The 20029-nt window shown below is 45.3% G+C and overlaps 1 protein-coding gene across 2 annotated transcripts in view; it reads right to left on the minus strand.

Moving 5' to 3' along the window:
- Positions 1-20029, minus strand: part of TNR (tenascin R) — a 550455-nt gene that overhangs the window by 74340 nt on the left and 456086 nt on the right. For both annotated transcript variants that reach the window (XM_048497976.1, XM_048497975.1), the window contains exons 5-7: positions 16332-16595; positions 8831-8946; positions 3141-3291 (exon numbers count right to left, since the gene is read on the minus strand). In XM_048497976.1, coding sequence (XP_048353933.1) covers positions 3141-3291; positions 8831-8946; positions 16332-16595 — 531 coding nt within the window. The remainder of the gene's footprint in view (positions 1-3140; positions 3292-8830; positions 8947-16331; positions 16596-20029) is intronic.

Here is a 20029-nt window from a genome sequence, read left to right on the forward strand (position 1 = left end):
GTGCGGCTGACAGTTTTTTCTTTATCGTGAGTCTTGTGCTTTTCAACTGCTGCCCAAAGGAGCAAAATCCAGTAGTTAGCTTTTCCCCAGCATGAGGATACGGTAATGGGGAAGGCAGAACTGCTGAATTTTTCACCCAGCGCACACCTGTTGAAAACTCAGGGCCTTATTAGAAGAAAAACCGAGTCCAGAGAGAAGGAATTTTAGCTAAATTGGAAGAGACTATATTTTGAGATAATGGCGTACATAGAAGTCCGATTTCCATGGGACTGGAAAATGTAAGATGCAGCGCAGAATGACGATGAATGGGGATTGGGGAAGAAGACAGATTTGGGGTAGCCACCCAGGTATGCGAAAAGAAGTGCTAGGTCTTGTCGAAGGCTTTCATGGCCGGAATCACTTGGGTGCTATGTGGGTGCTGTGTGATCCTCTGAAGATGCCAGCCACAGATGCAGGCGAAACGTCACGAGAGAATGCTGCTAGAACACGGCCATACAGCCCGGAAACCACACAGCACCCAAGTGTTAGGTCTGCTCACTGACTTCATGCAGTGTGAACGATACCACCCATTCTTCACATATATCCAGCAAACCAGAAATGCCCAAGCTGTGTGCCATTGGAATTAAATGAATGAAACAATTAAAGAACCCAAAGTGCTCACTCATAAAGACTGCCTGCTCCATCTGTGTATGATGATTCACTGCTTTGGCCTTTCGATGAGCCTCCACTGAGAGCCTCTACAGCGAGCATGACGGCATCAATTACTCTCAGCGCACAGATGCAGCAGAATTATCTACGCTTGGAGGAGGGTGCCTGCTGTGTCTCTGCATGTCCCTGATCTGGGCTAATCTGGAGGCAAGCCCAGTCAGGAATGAGTTCTAGTGCGGGTATGTGGTTCTTCCATATTGTAAAAGCAAACCATTTGAACTGCAAAGAGCAAAGCGAGCCTCAAGGCCTAACCAGAAGAGCACCACAAGTGTCTTTTCTTCATTTTGTGGGCTCCTGATTCTCTTCAAAACTGCAGCATGACGGAAGGGGCGTTGCTGTTCCTGCCTGTGAGCCTGATCTATCTTTAATCAACCCTGTAGTGCTATTATTTGCCCACTGGGGAAAATATATAAGCAACACGTGGATCCCTGTGTGTTTCTCCTGCTGGGATAAACAGCAGCTTTTGTCTGATTGAAATAACAGGGAGCTCAGACCACTGAATTTGCAGTGTTACAGCTACGTAAGATTCTCAGCTGTCAGAAACTTGAGAAACGCTATCTGCAACTGTACGAACAGCACACAAGAATTTTCCAGATGGTTTTATGTGGCCATTAGGTGTCACCAGTAAGCCACCTCCTGCAAATAAGTTTCAAACAGACACATCTGTAAAGAAAGGAATGTTTGTTCATACTTAAACAGAAAAGATGAGAGGCTGACGAAAATCTGCATCAGATTGGGAGATTATTCAAACCATTCTATTGTTTCATTGAAAAGCCTGCCTGTATTGTGTCTTCCTTGGCAGGGGTTCCTCCGTTCCAAAGATCCCTTTAATTGCTGTATAATTATTGACTTTGTGGCTGCTTCCCCTCATGGAGAGCTTTACAAGAGCTGTTTATATGTCCCTTTCATTGGCTAGATTGATTCTGATGAACAGAGTAAATTAAATTTGGTTGCCAAGAACAGAGCTAAATGGGTCAGAAGCCATTGAACCGTCATCAGAGTGGCCCTAGGTGAGCTAAGGGGTTTGTTAATATCCTGTTGTCCAGAGCCCAACTGGATGGGACCAGGAGGCCAGGGAAAGTCAGGAAGCCAAAACAAAGGGCATAGAGGCATGTGCCCTGCCTTGGTCCTTATTCAAGGCCAATTCAAGGCATTTTGTTGCCCGTGCCACCCCCAGCTGGGTCCAAGCCAGACCCAGCAGCCTTGGGGGCAGCACCAGTTTCTTTCTCATGTCTACTTCTGCTGTGAAAGTTTAATCTCATTGCACAATCATACAGGAAACAATTGCTCTGCTGGATCAATTGTTCAGTATCCTTGTTTCCCACAGTGGCTTCTTGGGCTGGTGGCAGCCCATGTCCAGAAAGGGTATGGCTGGGAGCAAGCTGTGCCCTGGCACAGTGGCACCATCATCATTTTGCTGCCCCAAGCAGTTGCTTGGGTGGTTTTGCCACAAAACTGGCCTCAGGTATTCTGCCTCTGTACTTGGAGGTTCCATTGAGCTATCACTAAAGTTGCTAGGCCTGTACACGTGATCCCCAGGAGCTATTGGGTGAGGAGCTTGAATGGGGGAAGCTTTGCTGATGCTGTGAGGCTACTTCTGCGACACAACCTGGAACTCATCACCACTGTGCTGCTCCCCACCTATGATGCTCTAGAAATTTCTCAGTTTCTATGGTGAATGCCAGAGAGATACGATATACCATAGAGAAGTACTTCTTAGTTGTTTGTGTTTGTTTCTAGCTTCATTTTGTTCGACGCCATTTCTGGCCTCTGAATTTTCTCCTTCATGTTGCCATGAATTGAGCATGGGCAACAGACAGTGAGGGTGGGAGTTTGCTCGCTATGGGTGGGTACCTGGTAATCCTAGCTATCGTGGATGATAGCTCTTAATACAGATGCCCATCCAAGGGGCTAGGCCTGTATTGTGTCTGTGTCGTGCCACTGCTCCCCTACAGGTTTCCTGGTGGTGTGGGGAGGCTTGAAAGGCGAAAAACCTTCCCCAATGCTGAGAAGCCTCCACTGGGTTTAACAGACTTATGCCACCCTAATGCCCTGGCCACTGGTGTAACACGGCTAATGGCTGGGGGGGACGCTGACTAACTTTGGCTCTTCCCCTGGCCATGCCTCTGCTACAACCCCACTACAGCAGCGGCAGGAGCACTGAGATGCTGGTGCGTTGTCTAGCACCCAATCCCAGCGCTGGCGAGGGCAGTGGCAGCCACACACTGGAGGAATTGCCTCTTTGCCAGGGCAAGTGCCCCAGGGAGGGCAAATCCGTTCGCAGGGTGCAGCGCCACTCCTTCAGGTGGATTCCCCTCTGCTTTGGATGGGGCTGTAACCCTACTGAGATGGGAAATTATTTGCTGATGTTCAAACTGGATGGGAAATTACGTGCTCGTGTCCAAACTAGCATAGACATTTGGGTTACTTACAGGTTGAAACACTTGCTGAGGCTGGGGGGCTCCGGGCTTGCTCCTTGAGCGCAACCACATTGACCGTGTACTCTTCTCCTGGTTTCAGACCTGTCTGATTGAAGGTTGTCACACTGCTTGGAAGCTGCGCAATGACACCCCCCTCGTTGTCCTGAGAATGTAAAAGAAGCCAGCTGAAAGCACAGAAGATCTGGCAACCTCAGTAACCGCCCCCTCCCTCCTACTGATGGATAGGTTGTCATAGAGTCACATGCATTCCACAGCCACAGTCCAACCACCTGCATATGTTAAGTGCCGTCAAATCACTCCTGACTCATGGTGACCCTAAGCACCAGCGCCCCCCAAAACAGTCCTGTTGTTAACAGCTTTGCTCAGGTCTTGCAAACTGAAAGCCGTGGCTTCCTTTGAGAGCCAGCGTGGTGTAGTGGTTAAGAGCAGGTGGATTCTAATCTGAACAACCAGGTTTGATTCCCCACTCTGAGTAAGTAGACTTATCTGGTGAACCAGATGTGTTTTCGCACTCCTACATTCCTGTTGGGTGACCTTGGGCTAGTCACAGTTCTCTCTGAACTCTCTCAGCTCCACCTGCCTCACAGGGTGTCTGTTGTGGGGAAAGGAAGGGAAAGGAGCCTGTAGGCCACCTTGAGTCTCCTTACAGGAGAGAAAGGTGGGGTATAAATCCAAAATCATCATCATCATCATCATCATCATCATCATCATCATCATCATCATCATCATCATCATCATCATCATCATCTTCTTCTTCTTCTTCTTCTTCTTCTTCTTCTTCTTCTTCTTCTTCTTCTTCTTCTTCTTCTTCTTCTTCTTCTTCTTCTTCTGTGGTGTCAATACATCTTATGTTGGGTCTTCCTTTTTCTTCTCTTACCCTTGACTAATTTCTTTAATTGGGCCTTGATTTGATGAAAGAAAGTAGTGGTTTCTAATTCTTAGTGGGGGGATTTTTGCCACAGCTACATGCCAATTTCCAGAACCAAACAGGATCAATTGTCCTGGGGTCAAATTCCCCCCCCCCCCTTTTTTGTGACATTGCTGTGAATTCCAGGTATCACTGTGAAATATACAGGGTACAAAAAAACAACTCCTCATCCTCTTCTTCTCAATACTAAAAAAAGAGATCCGATTTTTCCATCATTCCCTGTTGCTATCCCTTGATCAAAAGCCCGATGTGATATTATTAGCTCTAACTGTGCATCTCCATGCCATGAAAGGTTTCTCCTACTGTTTCTTAAAGCAGCCAGGCTAGAGACACAAGAAGAAGCCAGGCTTGTCTTTTTTGGATGGTTGCCAGCCCTAATTTAAAGCCATCTTCAGGATCAGGCAGTTACCTTGCCTATTCATGCGTTCCCTTCCAAATCTAAAATGCACACAGGCTTTCCTGGCCTTACAGCTCTGTTGCCTGTTATCTAGAAATTGGTGCTCATTTGGTTCATTCATGGAATCCTCAGGTAACATTAGCATTACAATTTCTTTATTACAGACAGGTGCCTTATCTAGCAAGGATTTAACCTGATTTTAAATAGCACATTATATATAGGCTTATAAATATACAAAAATGGTGCTTTAGCTCACAGGAGAATTCTGTTTGTGAGTGAGGGAGTGTGCAGAAGAGAGACAAAAATATGTCAGAGTGAGAAAGCTTGTAAACTTACAAAAAGATCCCCTCTGGCTCTTTAAAAACAACTGTGACACTCGAGTTATATTCATCATTGTCTCCTCGTCTTGCTTTTACTTTTCTGCTGATCATGTCTGCTGTCGCACCTCCAGCGCACAGTTACACTGCTTGATCTTTAATGAACCTCTATTAAGATCCATAGTTTTGCATGGATGGTATATAATATTAAGGCAAGGCTTGTCAAGATATACCCTAGTGCCCCAGTCGCATGCAAAATGTATACCCACATATCGTATGGAAATTACATATGTAAAATGTGTGCAATGTAAAGTGAGAGCCAGAGTAGTGTAGCAGTATTAGCGTGGACTTGGAATCAGGTTCGCATTGTGCAAAGTTTGCTGGGAGAGCCACGGCCAGTCATCAGAGTCGTATCAAGTGAAAATGTAGCCTGGTGCAAAATCTGTTTTCTGCCTGTCTCCCCCCACAATATGGGCAGCGGCCTCCCCCCCCCAACTTTTTTTCACCAGGTCTTGAAGTCAGTGTATGGACCTGTGAGAAGGAGGAGGGATGGGGGGGGGGGTGATTTTCCAACCTCCTACATGATTAAATGACCACAGCTCAGGGACATTTGACTCTATATGTTTCCCTGGGCGGTACACCCCTGCCAGTCATAATCTCTCAGCCTAACTAACCACACAGGGTTGTCTTTGAAATAGAGGAGGGGAGAACTGTGTAGATATGAATGCATGAACCACATGAACCCCCTGGGTCTATCTAGGTCAGTCCTGTCTCAGGCAGAGGTCTTTCACATCGCCTACTGCTTGATTCTAATTATTGACATGGATGAATCAGAGGCATAAGCACTTCTGTCATTTGCTATTCAAGTTAATCAAGGTGACATCCAAACTGGCCATCCCAATACTTTACTGTTTACAAAATTTATACCCCTCTTTTCTGCACTCATCAGGGTCATCAAGGCAGCTAACAGATCAAACATGCCATAAAAATCATTAAAACCACATCAAAAACACATAATTGAAACAATCAAAACCAAAGGTAAAATGTACACACAAAAATAGAAAAACACAAATTAATGTTGAGCAGCAAGAAAGATCATTGAAGAAACACCAGATGAAAGAGCAAAAGTCTGTTGGTGGAAGAAAGCAACAAATAGGGACAGATGACTCTCCTTGAGAAAGGGTTCCTGAGCTTTGGTGACATGACTCAGAAGTCCCTCTTCCTGGTTGCCACCTGCCTGTTCTTGGAAACTGGGGGCACCCAAAGCAGGGCCTGGAAAGTCTACACTAGTGGTCAGGTAGGTTTTCAACCGACTAGTACAGGGGTCAGCAACCTGCAGCTCTCCAGAGGCTCATGGACCACAATTCCCATCAGCCCTTGCCACCATGGCCAATTGGCAGGGGCTGATGGGAATTGTAGTCCATGAACATCTGGAGAGCTGCAGGTTGCAGATTCCTGGTCTAGTGGGTCCTTCAGATATGCTAGCTGCGAGCCACAGCTTTGAAGGTCACAACTCTAGCCTGAAAACAGGCTGGAAGCCAGTGTAATGGCCAAGACTGAAATTACACATACAGTCCACTCCAATCAGTGTCCTGGCTGTAACATTGTAAAGGTTTCAGTGATGTTGATTCTCAGCACAGCCGCTTGGCCTTGACTGGATTCCAGGACTCTGGCGAAGGGCCAGAGTCCGCAGCAACCACTCTGTTGGAGGCCTTATCTCACAGAGAGAGATGAGAATTCCGTTCCCATGAGAATGGGACTGGTGAAACCGGGAGGGGGATGGGATGGGGAAGGTTATAACCTGTGGTTCTGGCGGGAGACCCCATTCCTGTCACGTCGTGTACGTGAGCTTTCTAAGATGTCTGAATAAATGGTCTTTCAACCAAAAAAGCCTTTTATTTCTGCTCTATGGAATTCCTTACATTGTGACAGGAAGAGTCCTGGAATCCAGTCAAGGCCAAGCGGCTGTGCTGAGAATCAACATCACTGAAACCTTTACAAACATTCTGTGCCAACTGAAACTTCTGGACAATTTTGAAGAGTAGCTCCACATTGCAGTAATGCAATCTAGATGTAATCAGGGTATACACTACAGTGGCTAGATCTTTTTTGTTCAGGAAAGGCCACAGTTGGTTAACCAGCTAAAGCTAGAAAAGAACAGCCCTGGCCAGAGCTGACAACTGCTTATCAAGCAGTAGGTCCAAGACCAGCCCCAAATTACAGACCTGTCCCCACTTAGGATGGGTGTCACTTTAAGCCCTGGATCAGACCTTCTGCTCAGCAGTAGTGCTTCCATCTTGTTGGGATTAAGCTTCAATTAATTAGCCTGCATTCATTTCAAAACTACCTCCAGAAACTGGTTCAGGGCAGGGCTAGATCCAGGTTTTCGGGGTTCCAGTGCAGACCACTCCGCTACCCATTACCAGGTACACATGCCGCTCTTCCCTCCCACCAACCCACTTGAATGTCTCTCAGCTGTTTGTGCATCCATTGCTTATCTGCTTATGAGCCCTCCCATGGTGCAGCTGTTTGCCCAGTGGCACAAGTTAACTTGTGCAGCAGGAAGCATGGGTGCTGGAGTGCCAGCAAGCTAGTGGGCAGGGGATGCTGGTGGCAGAGGGCCCCGGCAGAGACCCAGAGCTCACCTCAGGGTCTGCTGATGCCAGCCCAGGTTCAGGGTTTCTACAGTCTCCCTGGGATCAGCAATAAGCATGAGAAAGAGCTGAGTGTCATCCTCATATCGGCAACAAATTTCCACATGGCCTAACCCATTGGTTTTACATAGACATTGAAAAAAATATAGGGGGCAAGACTGAGCTTTATTCCTTCCTAAAGCCTTAACTCCAGCTAGGACTACTTAACCTTAACTCCGGCTAGGACTAGGTGGCACCATGCAAAATGGTGCCACCTAGTCCCAGCTTGGAAAAGAAGTTCAGAAGGAAATGATGATCAACAGTACCAAAAGACCCTCAGAAATCCAGAAGAATCCACAGAGTCATACTTCCTCTGTTCATTTTCTTGCACACATCATCCTCCAGGGTAACCAAGGCTGTTTCAATCCCATAACCAGGCCTAAACTCAGATTGGAAGGGATCCAAACAATCTGCTTCATCCAAGAATGCTTGATGTTGTCCAGCTGCCATCAGTCCAATCACCTTGCTCAAGAATGGAAATCTCCTGGGTCTAGGATAGGCCTCTTTAGAACTGGATACAGCACAGCTTGTTTCAAAGCTGGTGGAATCACTCCTCTCAAGGAAGTAATAATGACCTCTTGGACCTATTCAGCCACCACTACCACCACTGGTGGATGTAAGTACCCAGGAAGTGCAAGGGTGCTATAAGCAAGTGGTAGGCCTCCAAGGATCCTGCCCACATCCTTAGACTGAATAAACTGAAAAGCACCCAAAACAACAGCACAAGTCAGCCTCCTGGAACTATCTGGCCTTATCGCTGCTGTAGGGTCACAAACTCTCACTAAGGGAATACCTGGAGATTTTGGGAGGTTGAACATAGGAAGGGCAGGGCGTAGGGAGTGGAAGGATCTCAGTGGGGCATAACTCCACCCTCCAAAGCAGCCATTTTCTCTGTAATGTGAAAATCATTTGTAATCCTGGAAGATCCCCTTCCCCTAGAGGTTAGCAATCTTACTAATGCACAGTCCAAACCATTATAAATGTGAGAGACTTTATCTTTTAAGTATTCAGTAGAATGTTCACATATTTAAGACATGTAGGATCAAAAGGTCATGTAATCCGCCCCTTGTGACAAAGCACAACTAGTAGCTCAAAGCACCATAATATGTCTGTCCATGTGATCCAGACCGCAATGTGCCATAAGAAGCTTGATTTTGGCTTGGTGACATATTCCATATTCCGACCTACTGTTCTTTGACTCTTTCTTCCAAGTTCTCCTGCAGAATACTGTCCATGGCAGCTCTCCCATACATTTATACACCCAACCGAAACAATTGCACATTTCTAACTTAAATCCGCACATGGTCAGTAAGACAATAAGGCATTATTTTGAATGATGCTGCTACCTTGGGGATGAAGCTGATCTCCCAGCCATCAAATGCAAAGGAGAAGGGCTCCCACTGCATTTCCACAGTAGTCTCTGTGATGGTTTTGAACTGCAGATCTTCTGGGGTGGAGAGTTCTACAACACAATGACAAAATGAGAAAAAAAAACATTAAACTTGCTAGTTGCACTGTGCATTTTTGATAACTTACCAAGTTCCATCCATCCATCACACATCATTCATTTCTATTTCCAAAGTACCATGAATGGGGAACAGAGTTGGTGCCATGAACAAGCTCATGATACCAGTTGGATAAATAGGGTGTCCCTAACAATACAATCCTGGGCAGAGTTACACTCTTCTAAGCCCACTGACTTTATTGGAATAGCATAACTTTGCTATCTAAAGCACTCTAAATCCATTGAAATCAGTATTAGATGGGAGTGGATTGAGAGTACATGAGAGAGGATTGGAGCTTCCTCAAGGAGAGTGGCCATCCTTCTATGATAAGCACTGTGCGAGAAAGATACTTTACGGGAGAGTTTGTCTCAGTGCTATCTTTGTATGTTCCTTGAAGAATATTTTCCACATTACTAAAGCTTTTGTTCTGACAACTGTTCTGACAGTTACAGATTTTGGAGGGAAAAATTCCCCTCAGGGCACAGGCAGACACTTGTGTATAAGAGAGGCACACCCTCTCTCTCTCTCTCTCTCTCTCTCTCTCTCTCTCTCTCTCTCTCTCTCCTCTCCCTCCCTCTCCCCCCCCCTCTCTCTCTCTCTCTCTCGACTAGGGGGTGCCTCGTTATCCATGGCTTCCTGAACCAGTTCAATTGAGGGAACTGAAGAGGCATCAGCAGAAATCTCCTTCCTGTTTTGCAGGGATGTTCTAATGGAATAACAAGAGCATGTGGGAAATTCTCAAGTGCGAGCAAAAGCCTCAAGGCAAGCTCTATGCCTCTTGCACAAGTGCCTCTGTCCCTTCCACTCCTCTGTAGTTCAACCAGTTGAAGGCCCATTTCAATTTCCAAGATATTTTGAGGCCTGTTGACTCAGCGTTCCTGTCCCAAATCACCATTTCTTTGCACAAATCAAGCTTGCTACGTAGCATCTCCTGCATTTCAAGTGGCCCTCGTAGTAGCTGTGCCTGTAACAATAGCTTGATGTGTGCAGACAATAGCAGTTGATTAGGAGATGAATCTCAAGCATTCATTCTACTAGAGGCAGCACTTTCCTCTGGCCCAAGGGGTCTTTCTTGATACAAGAGACTTGGGGCTGCTTACAGCAAGAGATGGCTTCTGGAGACAGAGGAAGGAGCCATGGTTAGGAAAAACAGATCCATGGGAACCAACCCAATGCATTGTCTGTCAATTTCTTCATTACAAACTGTTGTTAAGGAAATGAGAGCAGGCTAAGTCTCTCCCCCCCGGGCTAGTTGTGCTCACAATGAATTATGATCTTCGCCTACCTTTGTATACCCAAGTTCACAAACATGCAGCTGTGGATATGTAGAGAAATGGTAGAGGAGGGCTCTAACCTTATTACTGGCAAGGCAAATGAGGGGGCTGACAGAAAGCAGCCCCAATGCCTGGAGCCGAGGAACTCCCTGGCTGGCAGACTCACCTGAACCTATGGGCAGAAGCCAATCGCTAGTGGCAGTACAGTAGTCAGTTCTGGGTTGAGAAATTCCTGGAAATTTGGGGGCGGAGTCTGGGAAGGGTAGAGTTTGGGGAGGGGAGGGATCCAGCATGGCTTTTCTTATGTTCTCATGTTCTAAAGCCAAAGCATCCACCTTCCAGAGCAGTGATTTTATCTACAGGGCTGATCTTTGTAGTCTGAAGATCAGTTGTAATTCTGGTAGATCTTCAGGCCCCACCTGGAGGTTGGCAATCCTAGACCATGGGTATTCCACAGCATCTGCCCCTTGGGATGGGGCCTGATGCCAGAAAGCTGCACGCATAGCTTCAGACAGGGGCAAAGAAAGAGTAGGAAATGGAAAGAAATAGTGAAATTAAGGGCTGTGGCCAATAGGAGATGGGGAGAATGAGAAAGAAAGGGAAAGTCTGAGAGAGGGGTCTCAGTGAATGGCAATAAGGAGACGCAAAGGAGAAGAGAACAGGTGACAAACTGAAGCTCTATTCATGCATTATGGTAAACATGAGTGAATTTGTTTGTAAGAAAGAGCCAGTGGCCATTTATGCATGCACTGCTTACCCCGAGGCCGAGAAACCGATTCTCAAGCTTTGCTTTGTAGTGTAGGTTTTCCTGCTTACACAATTCCTTGTTTCCCCACTTTTTTTATTTACACAGGTTACCCTCCTGTGAAGTGTCTCTAGACGAGCCAATCCATCACTCTGCCTGCCTGCCGGCTTCCTTGTTGTTTTCATGCAACCGCCATTCGGGGAGGTTTCCTGCCACTCCCGCCCCCCTTCTTTTTTGTTGTTGCCATCTTTGGCCCAGCATTACTTCACTAGACCAGACTTGTCAATTTCACTGGGTTCACTGCTCCAGCATTGGACCTTCACTATTAAAATAATAAAAGAAGCTCTTCCTACCATCTTAAAATGGTGGTCGGAAGAATGGGAGAAAGTATCATGGGGTGGGTGGGAAAGGTGGGGGAGGAACAAGAAAACCCCAGGAAAGCTTAATGTCTGGTGATCTCCTTCGCAGGGAAAGCGAAGGAGAGAAAAAAGGCACACTGAGCTTTCAAAAACGGTGGAGATTCTCTGATGTGACAGTAGGGTGAGTGACAAAGAGGGAAAATATGTGCATAATTGAGACTCAAACTCAAAGGGAATGTAAGCTCAAAGTGAAGAAGGCCACACCTACGTAAATGGCCAGTGTATATTTTCTTTAAAAATAAAACCAGAGACGAGTATCCAGTGGTGGGATTCAGCAGGTTAGTACCACTTCAGGAGAACTGGTTGTTAAAGTGATGCTTGTAAACAACCAGTTGCTAAAGTATTTGAATCCCACCACTGGAACCAGTTGTTAAATGATTTGAATCCCACTACTGCGAGTATCCATATGCGTATTGGGGTTAAATTATACGTACACTGAATGTAATGTTCAGTTATATGTGCATTTAATGTAATGAAAGAATTCTTCAAGGAGCATACAAAGATAAGCCAAAAGCACCATGTACATGCCCTGGATGTGCATTCAGCGTAACCTGTGGTTAGGACTAGAGAAAGGAAGCCGGAAAACAGCCCAGCTTAAAGCTAAAGACTATAGAAAAGTAGGCTCCAAATGACCAGCAAAATCAGCTGTCAGAGAATAACAGCTGTGTACCTGTTTGTTTGTTTGTGTAGGTCTGCTTTCAGAGATTAAACTTTCTTGTAATGCTTTGTAACTCTGAACACCTACACAAACATTCAAGGGACACGTGCTTTGATTTGTGCTGCCTAGAGCAATAGCTTCCTACCAAAATATAAATAGGAATCAGCTTAAAGTTACAATTTGCATTCCTTAGATCCTACAGCAGATGCCAACCCAAATAAACTCTGAAGAATGCACCTTTGCTGCCTGCCTAGAATCTTTGTGTCTATATGTCCCTGTATGTCTGTTTTGATGACACTTGAATCACAAAGGGCTTGGGTCTGGGAGACTCCAATGCTAGATATTTCGAACATAGTAAAGGGGAAAACAAACTGCCATCATCAGACAAATTGTCAGAGTTGGCAACCCTACCCAATAGCCACTTTGTGGCAGAAAATCCGTTTTAGGAGGAATGATGAGGAGCAGAAATGCAGGAAGACACTGTATTGTTGGCTTTCATGGCCGGATTCAACTGGTTGTTGTGGGTTTTCCGGGCTGTGTGGCCGTGGTCTGGTAGATCTTGTTCCTAATGTTTTGCCTGCATCTGTGGCTGGCATCTTCAGAGGTGTATCACAGAGAGAAGTCTGTGATACACCTCTGAAAACAACTCCCTAAATCGCAAACAAGGCTTGATAGAACAAGATCTCAGACCACTGTCACACAGCTTCCGAAAACTCTAACTCCAACTTCAGCAGCAGGACATGTTTCTTGTCCATGCTTCTCTAATGTGACTTTCACTTAGAGCTGCCAAGTCCAGGTTGGGAAATTTCTGGAGTTCTGGGAGTGGAACCTGGGATGGAAAAGGAGCTCATTTGGGATGTGTCAGAGAGTCTGCCTTCCAAAGTTACAATTTCTTCCAAGGAAACCGATCTGCCAGTCACTTGGAGATTGGTAGCCCTACTTTCATCCTCTAGTTATCTCCTCTCCCCTATGAGGTTCCAGAAACACAGTGTGCCTCTGGTACTCTGCAAGGGTGGGAGGAGAGAAGGAAGGGAGTGGTACAGAAAAAAGCCAACAGGCAGGAGAGAAGTGAAGCAGAACTGTCCCTCTGCTGCAACTCTGTCCTAGATCACAAGCTGCTCAATGTGGCTTCCTTATGTAACCAGGATAGCTTCTGGAACTACACACTGTGATCACCAAGACCCTGAGCTGCTATAGATATTCATGAGAGGAAGAAGGCAGCACTTATCATCAAACATGGAGCAAGAACAGCAATGTTCTTTCATCCACTTTGATAGTTGGGAGATACCATGGTGGACCACTTCAGGAGCATTTACGTCCATGGGCTACTAGAAAAACCGAAACAGTTGGACATGTGCTGCTGCACTGTGTCTTCTATAATGGCCTTCGATCCTGTACTCCAAAAAATCCTGGGAAGATTGGAGGAAGTATTCCTGCTTTCTTCTGGCAGACTTCCAGTCTGAAAGTTCAGACACTGACTTTTTCCACACAGAACATTAAAAAAGTTGTGCAAACGTTTCAAAAGGAACCATTTTGGGGTTTATAGTCTATATAGTGCAGACAAATAAAATGTTTCAGGCCAAAACAGTTCATTCCTTTTTTTAAAAGAGAGACTGCCATAGCTTTGAAAGCTACACAGACTCAAAATTTGAGCAGCCTTGCCGATTCTCATATTGTGTCTCCATAGCTTCCAAGATACTTGATACAAAAAAAAATTAAAACCAGAAAAATGACATGTTCACGTAATCGGCAGGTAATATTGACTTTATTAGAGCACAGCAATGACTGAAATGGTGGGCAGCCACGATGCTAGATGAGGAGGATACTTCAGCAAATGGCGGACAGCACGGAGAAGCGGCAAAAAGTAGCAGGCGGCAAGCAGCAGAGGAAACGAAAGTGAGAGTTTCAAAATCAGGCAGGAGAAATAAAACGTTTCTTGATCTCTGCACAGCAAGCAAGAGAAGTTTTGACAACATTTCAGGAAACAAGATAGCTAGTCTAGCTTTTCCACATAAAACTGTTTTGGGATGAAATAAAACATATTCAAAACATTTTGAGGAAAAAGCTGTGTGGAATTCCACCCTCCCAATGCTTCTGTTTCTGTCCTCAAGATGTTTCATTTGTGTTTTGTGGAAACAGTTACAGTTCTAGGCAACTTCCAGAATCTACCAACATAGTGGCCCTTTAAAATGTTTTGAGGCAGGAAATAAACACGTTTTATTTCCAGCCTCAAACATTTTAAACGGATATCCTTTTAAAAGGATTCTTTGGTTTGAAAATGATTCTTTGGTTTGAAACGTTTTCAAAAGTCTCCCCTTGCTGTGTGAACCACATACTATGTGAGTAATTTACTATGTTTTTCACGCCTCCCTGCCATCCCTGAACTTCCTCCTTGGCGCCATTTTATCATGTCACTGAGATCACTCCGTTCCCCCTCTCATGTTTATTTTCATCATTTTTTGTTTTTAAATTTTATTTTGGGGGGAATCTTCGAAGCATAGATTATTCAAGCTACAGAGAATCACAGCAAGGAGCATTGAAGCAATGAATCAACAAACAACAAAAAAAGGAGAAAAACACCTAATGGCTGCCATGAGGGTGAGTGTGGACAAACATTGTGGTAAAGGGGGGGACTGAAATAGTTTTAGGTGATTTGTGCAGAAAGGGTCACAGTTTAGATTCAATCACATGTACCTGCTTTTTAATATATATTTTAATAGAAGATTGTAGATATGTTCTTGTTGCTGCACTATTCACGTAAGTTTTACTTTGCTTGTTTATGATCGTAATAAATGATAGATTGATTGAGCAGAAACCTCTCCATTTTGTGATGTCTCATCTCTCCTCATTGTAGAGGTAGATATTATTTCCTGGAAGCAGTAAGCAGGGCTGCTGGACAGACCGGGGTCTAGTAACCATGGAAGGAGGGATATGGAAATAATACCCCATGGAAGGAGGGGTATGGAAATAATGCATTGTGCTTTTATATAACATTTTGTTAGTGTCCAGGGATCTTTGTTTGAGGGCCACCACTCTGCCAACAGGATCACTGAGTAAGGGTACAAGCATCATATGTGTGGTAGAAAATGTTAGGCTCATTCCGCACATGCAGAATAATGCACTTTGAAACTGCTTTCAGTGCTCTTTGAAGCTGTGCGGAATAGCAAAATCCACTTGCAAACAGTTGTGAAAGTGGTTTGAAAACGCATTATTTTGCGTGTGCGGAAGGGGCCTTAGAGACTGTCAAAATGACATGTGTAGATGGGCAAAATCTACATGACAGATGTGTCCACCCCTAGACAAGTGTCGTGTGCAATATCAGTGTCGAGTGCAGCATTAGTACTGTGTGTAGCACTGATACCTGCTCTTGATTGGTACCTGTTTGTATATAGTTGGCACAGGGGACTGAGAGGAATGTGCCTTGAAATACCTGTGGCCTGGCGAAGCACTTTGGTAGTTAGTAGCAATAAACAGAACTTCTGCACCGTTGACTGTGTGTCTGTCAGTGATTTCTGCATTGCATACCTGAAGGTAGTCTACTCCAGAGTACCTGCTGCTTTAACAGAAAACTCATAGCAACCCAAATAAATGCGACCAATTTCCCCAGAATAATGGGAGGACTAAACCCTTGGTTGGTCTCATCATACAAGATCAGTCCTTTGGAGATTTTAGGGAACCAGCCCACAGCAGATATGCTGCACTTCCTCAAGAAAATCAGTGGAATGGAAAGCAAAACAGTGATGAGGAGGGGAAACTGACAGAGAGAGATGCATTTCATTAACCTGAAATCCCTGCCATTGTTTCACCCAATCAGGACCGTCCAAATTAGATTTTGCTAAGATTTGCTGGCAACTGACTCTAACCCACCGAAGTCCATTAGCTGCTTTTGTGGCCCCAAAGAACTAAAGTGCCTACAGTGCTTTGTGGTTTGCTGTGCACCGCTCTTCTTACTAAATCAGAGGCGCAGGTGAAGGCAGGGGTGCCGAGTATGCAGTTCCTCCTTGTTCCCTGTGTTATAGACCGTATCTGATTATTTCTTGGGGCACTTCTATTTATGGTTATTATGATAATAAATACAATGGCAACAGATGCTCTTAAAACACACTGTTTTTGCATTTTCACCCTTGATTTATGCAACACTGCCCAGCTCTCCGAGCAACAGTGAATCTTGCTTCCTCCCTGTCCCCTTGAATTTCCTCCCACTTCCAAAAACTAAAATGAGTCAGAAGAATCATGAGATACTTACGGGTGGCAACCTTGGCACTAACAGGGGCGCTGAGTACTTCACTGATGACAGCGTAGATGCTGATATTGTACGTAAGGCCCGGCTCCAGCTCCTTGATGGCGACAGAGCTCCAGTCCCCAGGCACTCTCTGCTGCAGCTGTGACCCTCCAGGTACTGCGGGCTGGTAGGAGATGACGTATTCTGTCACAGCCATTGGCCCATCCCATTCCAAGTCAATCGATCTGTCGCTAATTGCAGCCACACGTAGACTCTCTGGTGGGGCAACTACAGTGAGAAGATAGATCCATTGTATTATCATAGGAGACCAGCCAATCTCCTAAAGGAGAACTATGTCCTTGAGGTGTAATCAGTGGTGGGATTCAATTAATTTAGTTACTTCTCCTCTAATTGACTGCCTGTCAAATACTTAATACTTTCAAATACTTAATTTTGTTTCTAGAAATCAAAAGAAGGATACTTTCATTAAACAAGGAACTTTACCATATTTCTAAAACATGTTTTAAAAACAGCCCAATAGGGAGAATTATCCCATTTTCTACCTTCGCTAACCAGCTACATAGGAAACAAAAGGATTTTATGATTTTTGGACCTAATGGAATTTCTAACGGAAAAGCAGACTCAATTAGTAACCCGCTCTCGGCACACACAAATAATTAGTAACCCACTCTCGGGAACTGGTGAGAACCTGCTGGATCCCACCTCTGGTTATGTGGCACCCCTAGAATTTATTCTTGCAATATTCCCAGCAGTGACATAGTGGTTAAGGGCAGGTGCACTCTAATCTGGAGAACTGGGTTTGATTTCCCGCTCTACCACTTGAGCTGTGGAGACTTATCTGGGGAACTAATTAGCTTGTGCACTCCAATATATGCGAGCTGGGTGACCTTGAGCTAGTCACAGCTTTTCAGAGCTCTCAGCCCCACACACCTCATAGGGCGTTTGTGGTGAGGGGTGATGGGAAAGGAGATTGTAAGCCCCTTTGAGTATTCTTAAATGAAAGAAAGGGCAGGTACACATCCAAACTCCTCCTCCTCCTCCTCCTCCTCCTCCTCTTGTAATCAAACTGAGCTTAGCTAAGGCAAATGACAGCTCACAGTAGAGAAAAGGAAGATTTCCAGCTGTACAAGACTGAAGAACTGCAAAATTGTACAATTGGATTGAGATGATTGACTCCACACTGTCCAACCATCTTCAGTAACCATCTTTTCCCTTTGTGAAAATTTAGAATTCCAGTAGACACAAAGGATTGTTGTATTACTGCTTACATAAGGCAGAGATAAGCTGTCACCTGTACTCTACAGATACAGCCTCCTCCACCATTCTTAGAGAAGAACCTCAGAATCTGAGGAAGGAACTTCCTTACAGCTCAGTGCTTTTATCCTGAATTGAGGGGAAATCCATAAAAGGCTAGAGAAGAAATGCCATTCTATGGCAACTGGATTAGTGTGAGATAGTTATGAAGGCATGCTATTGAACATGCAAATACTTGGTTATCACACTGTTAAATATACAGAAAAAAGGATTGGGTGAAATTCAGGCTAGTCTAGTTTTTTAAAAGACAGGCTCGCCTCAGCCTACCTAGTTATTATCTATTTAATACTATTAATCGAAGCTATTTAATCTTTTACTTAGGCTCAGTTCTCAGTATTTAACCTTTTCCCCTTTCATTGAATTAATCAGAAATGGGTTCAATTCGGCAGTAATTTCCACCGACAGAAAAGACTTCATTGCTTCCTCCATCCCACGGCAGCCTGAAATGTCCCCCAAAATGCTTTTCCTAAGAGAGGAGTCAGAGATCTACACAGAAAGACTGGAACTGGTAAAAATCCCCCCTTCACTTAGCAACAATCTCCTTGAATGTGTATTTCGTTGATATTTTTCTGAACTGGTCTATGACTGTAAATAAATAAACTTACTAGCAAAAATCTTATTTTAAATCCTACCCAATGTTTAGAAAATTAAATGTTAATGTATTTTTATTTTCATCAAAAATTGTTTGTTTGTATACTATTATACATTTGTGCCTTGCCCTTTCCCTACTAAGTCAGGATCAGGGCAGATTACAACAAAATATTACAGTTTTAACTTCACATAATCCAATTAAAACCTTCATCAATAAAAACTCAATGGCATCCTAATATACAACAATAGGGAGGCCAGTCAGAGTGGGTAAGGAAACAACAACTAAACCAGTTACAGGGACTATAGGACTAGGAAATAAGTATTTAACAATAAATACAGTAAGGGGAAAGGGAAGGGAAGGAGGAAGGGAAAGGAGGAGGGGGGAGAAGGGAGGCCCAACTGATGAGATCATTGCTGTCCTCAGCCATTTGCCAGCTGGAAAGTCTCGTCTAGCAGGCCCTGCATTAGATTCGCAGGAACATGGTCTCACTTGACAGAGAGTTCCTCCAGGCTGGGGCCAGAGCAGAAAAGGCCCTGGTTCTGATTGAGGACAGCCAGAGATACACACAGAGAGAGCTTTCACACTTGTATTATTCAAATAATACGGAGGCATACTTTTAATGACTCAACTTTTGACAAAACTACAGAATCGAGGGCCAGGATTGCAAAATTGCAACAAACTCCACACCTGTGATTCCAGCCCATGCCACCAGCAAAGCAGAGCCCGAGATGATATCACTTGATATGGTGACATCAATTGACATTTTCATGTCAAGCGGACAGGCTCCAAACCCTCCCCCCCTCGGGGGCTACAATTCTGCCCTTCTCTTACTACTGTGATTTATTGTACTTCCGATTCCATCCACAAATAAGCTATTTGATCAAGCTCCACCATTGGACAGGAGGGCTGACCATCATAACACACACCACTAAATAGACAGCAGAATTATCATTCTGGACCTATTGCTAGCTTTTGTGTTTGTTGCCCGTTGTGCTAGTCTGTCAGACTGATAGCAGTAGGCTCATATCATCTTTGGGAGCTTACTGTGTTTCTGTGTTAGAGCTCCAGCCCCAGAGGCGTAGCAAGGGGGAAAAGCACCTGGTGCACTGGTGCGTCTTCCACCCCTGTCCCTCCCCGGAATGCCCCCCACCCCGGAACACCCCCACCACGCCCTGCCACACCCCCACAGGGCGCCTGCCCGGTGCGTCGTGCCCCCCTGTCCCCTTGGAGCTACGCCTCTGTCCAGCCCTGAACATGGCCAGAATGGTTTGCATTGTTACACTGGATAGGACAAATTGACAAACCACAATAACTTCTCAAAGGGTACCGAGGAGAGCAAAGTTAGCAAGCAGCACAGGAAAGGTGAGGCTATTGTGTGGTCCTGAAAAGTTCTCAGAAAAAAAATGGATTTAACTGAGGTAGGGTTGGCGGTTCGGCCCCTCCCGAACGGCAAATCAGGCCGAGATCAGCCAGTTCGGAGGGGGTCAGAGGGCCGAGGAGCCGAGCCTGCCCCCTCCTCACTAAACACAATCCGAAGTTGGCCCTTCCCCCGAGCCAGCGGCTTCTCCGAGCCAGCCTGGGGAAAATAAAATTTAACTCCTTCTGGCCCAGCTCCGCCTCCTGGCAAGCTTGGGACGAGCGGAGCTTCCAAGTAAGCTTGGGACGAGCAGCTTCCAAGTAAAAAGGCAAAAACAAACCCTACTCCGCCCGCAAAGGCGCCCGCTCCCCCACCCCACTCCCATAAAGTCCTACAAGTACCCGCCCCACCCAGCCTCATTTTCCCACCCAACCCGCG

The sequence above is a fragment of the Sphaerodactylus townsendi genome, linkage group LG05 (genome assembly GCF_021028975.2).
Source record: "Sphaerodactylus townsendi isolate TG3544 linkage group LG05, MPM_Stown_v2.3, whole genome shotgun sequence".
NCBI classification, from domain to species: Eukaryota; Metazoa; Chordata; class Lepidosauria; order Squamata; family Sphaerodactylidae; genus Sphaerodactylus; species Sphaerodactylus townsendi.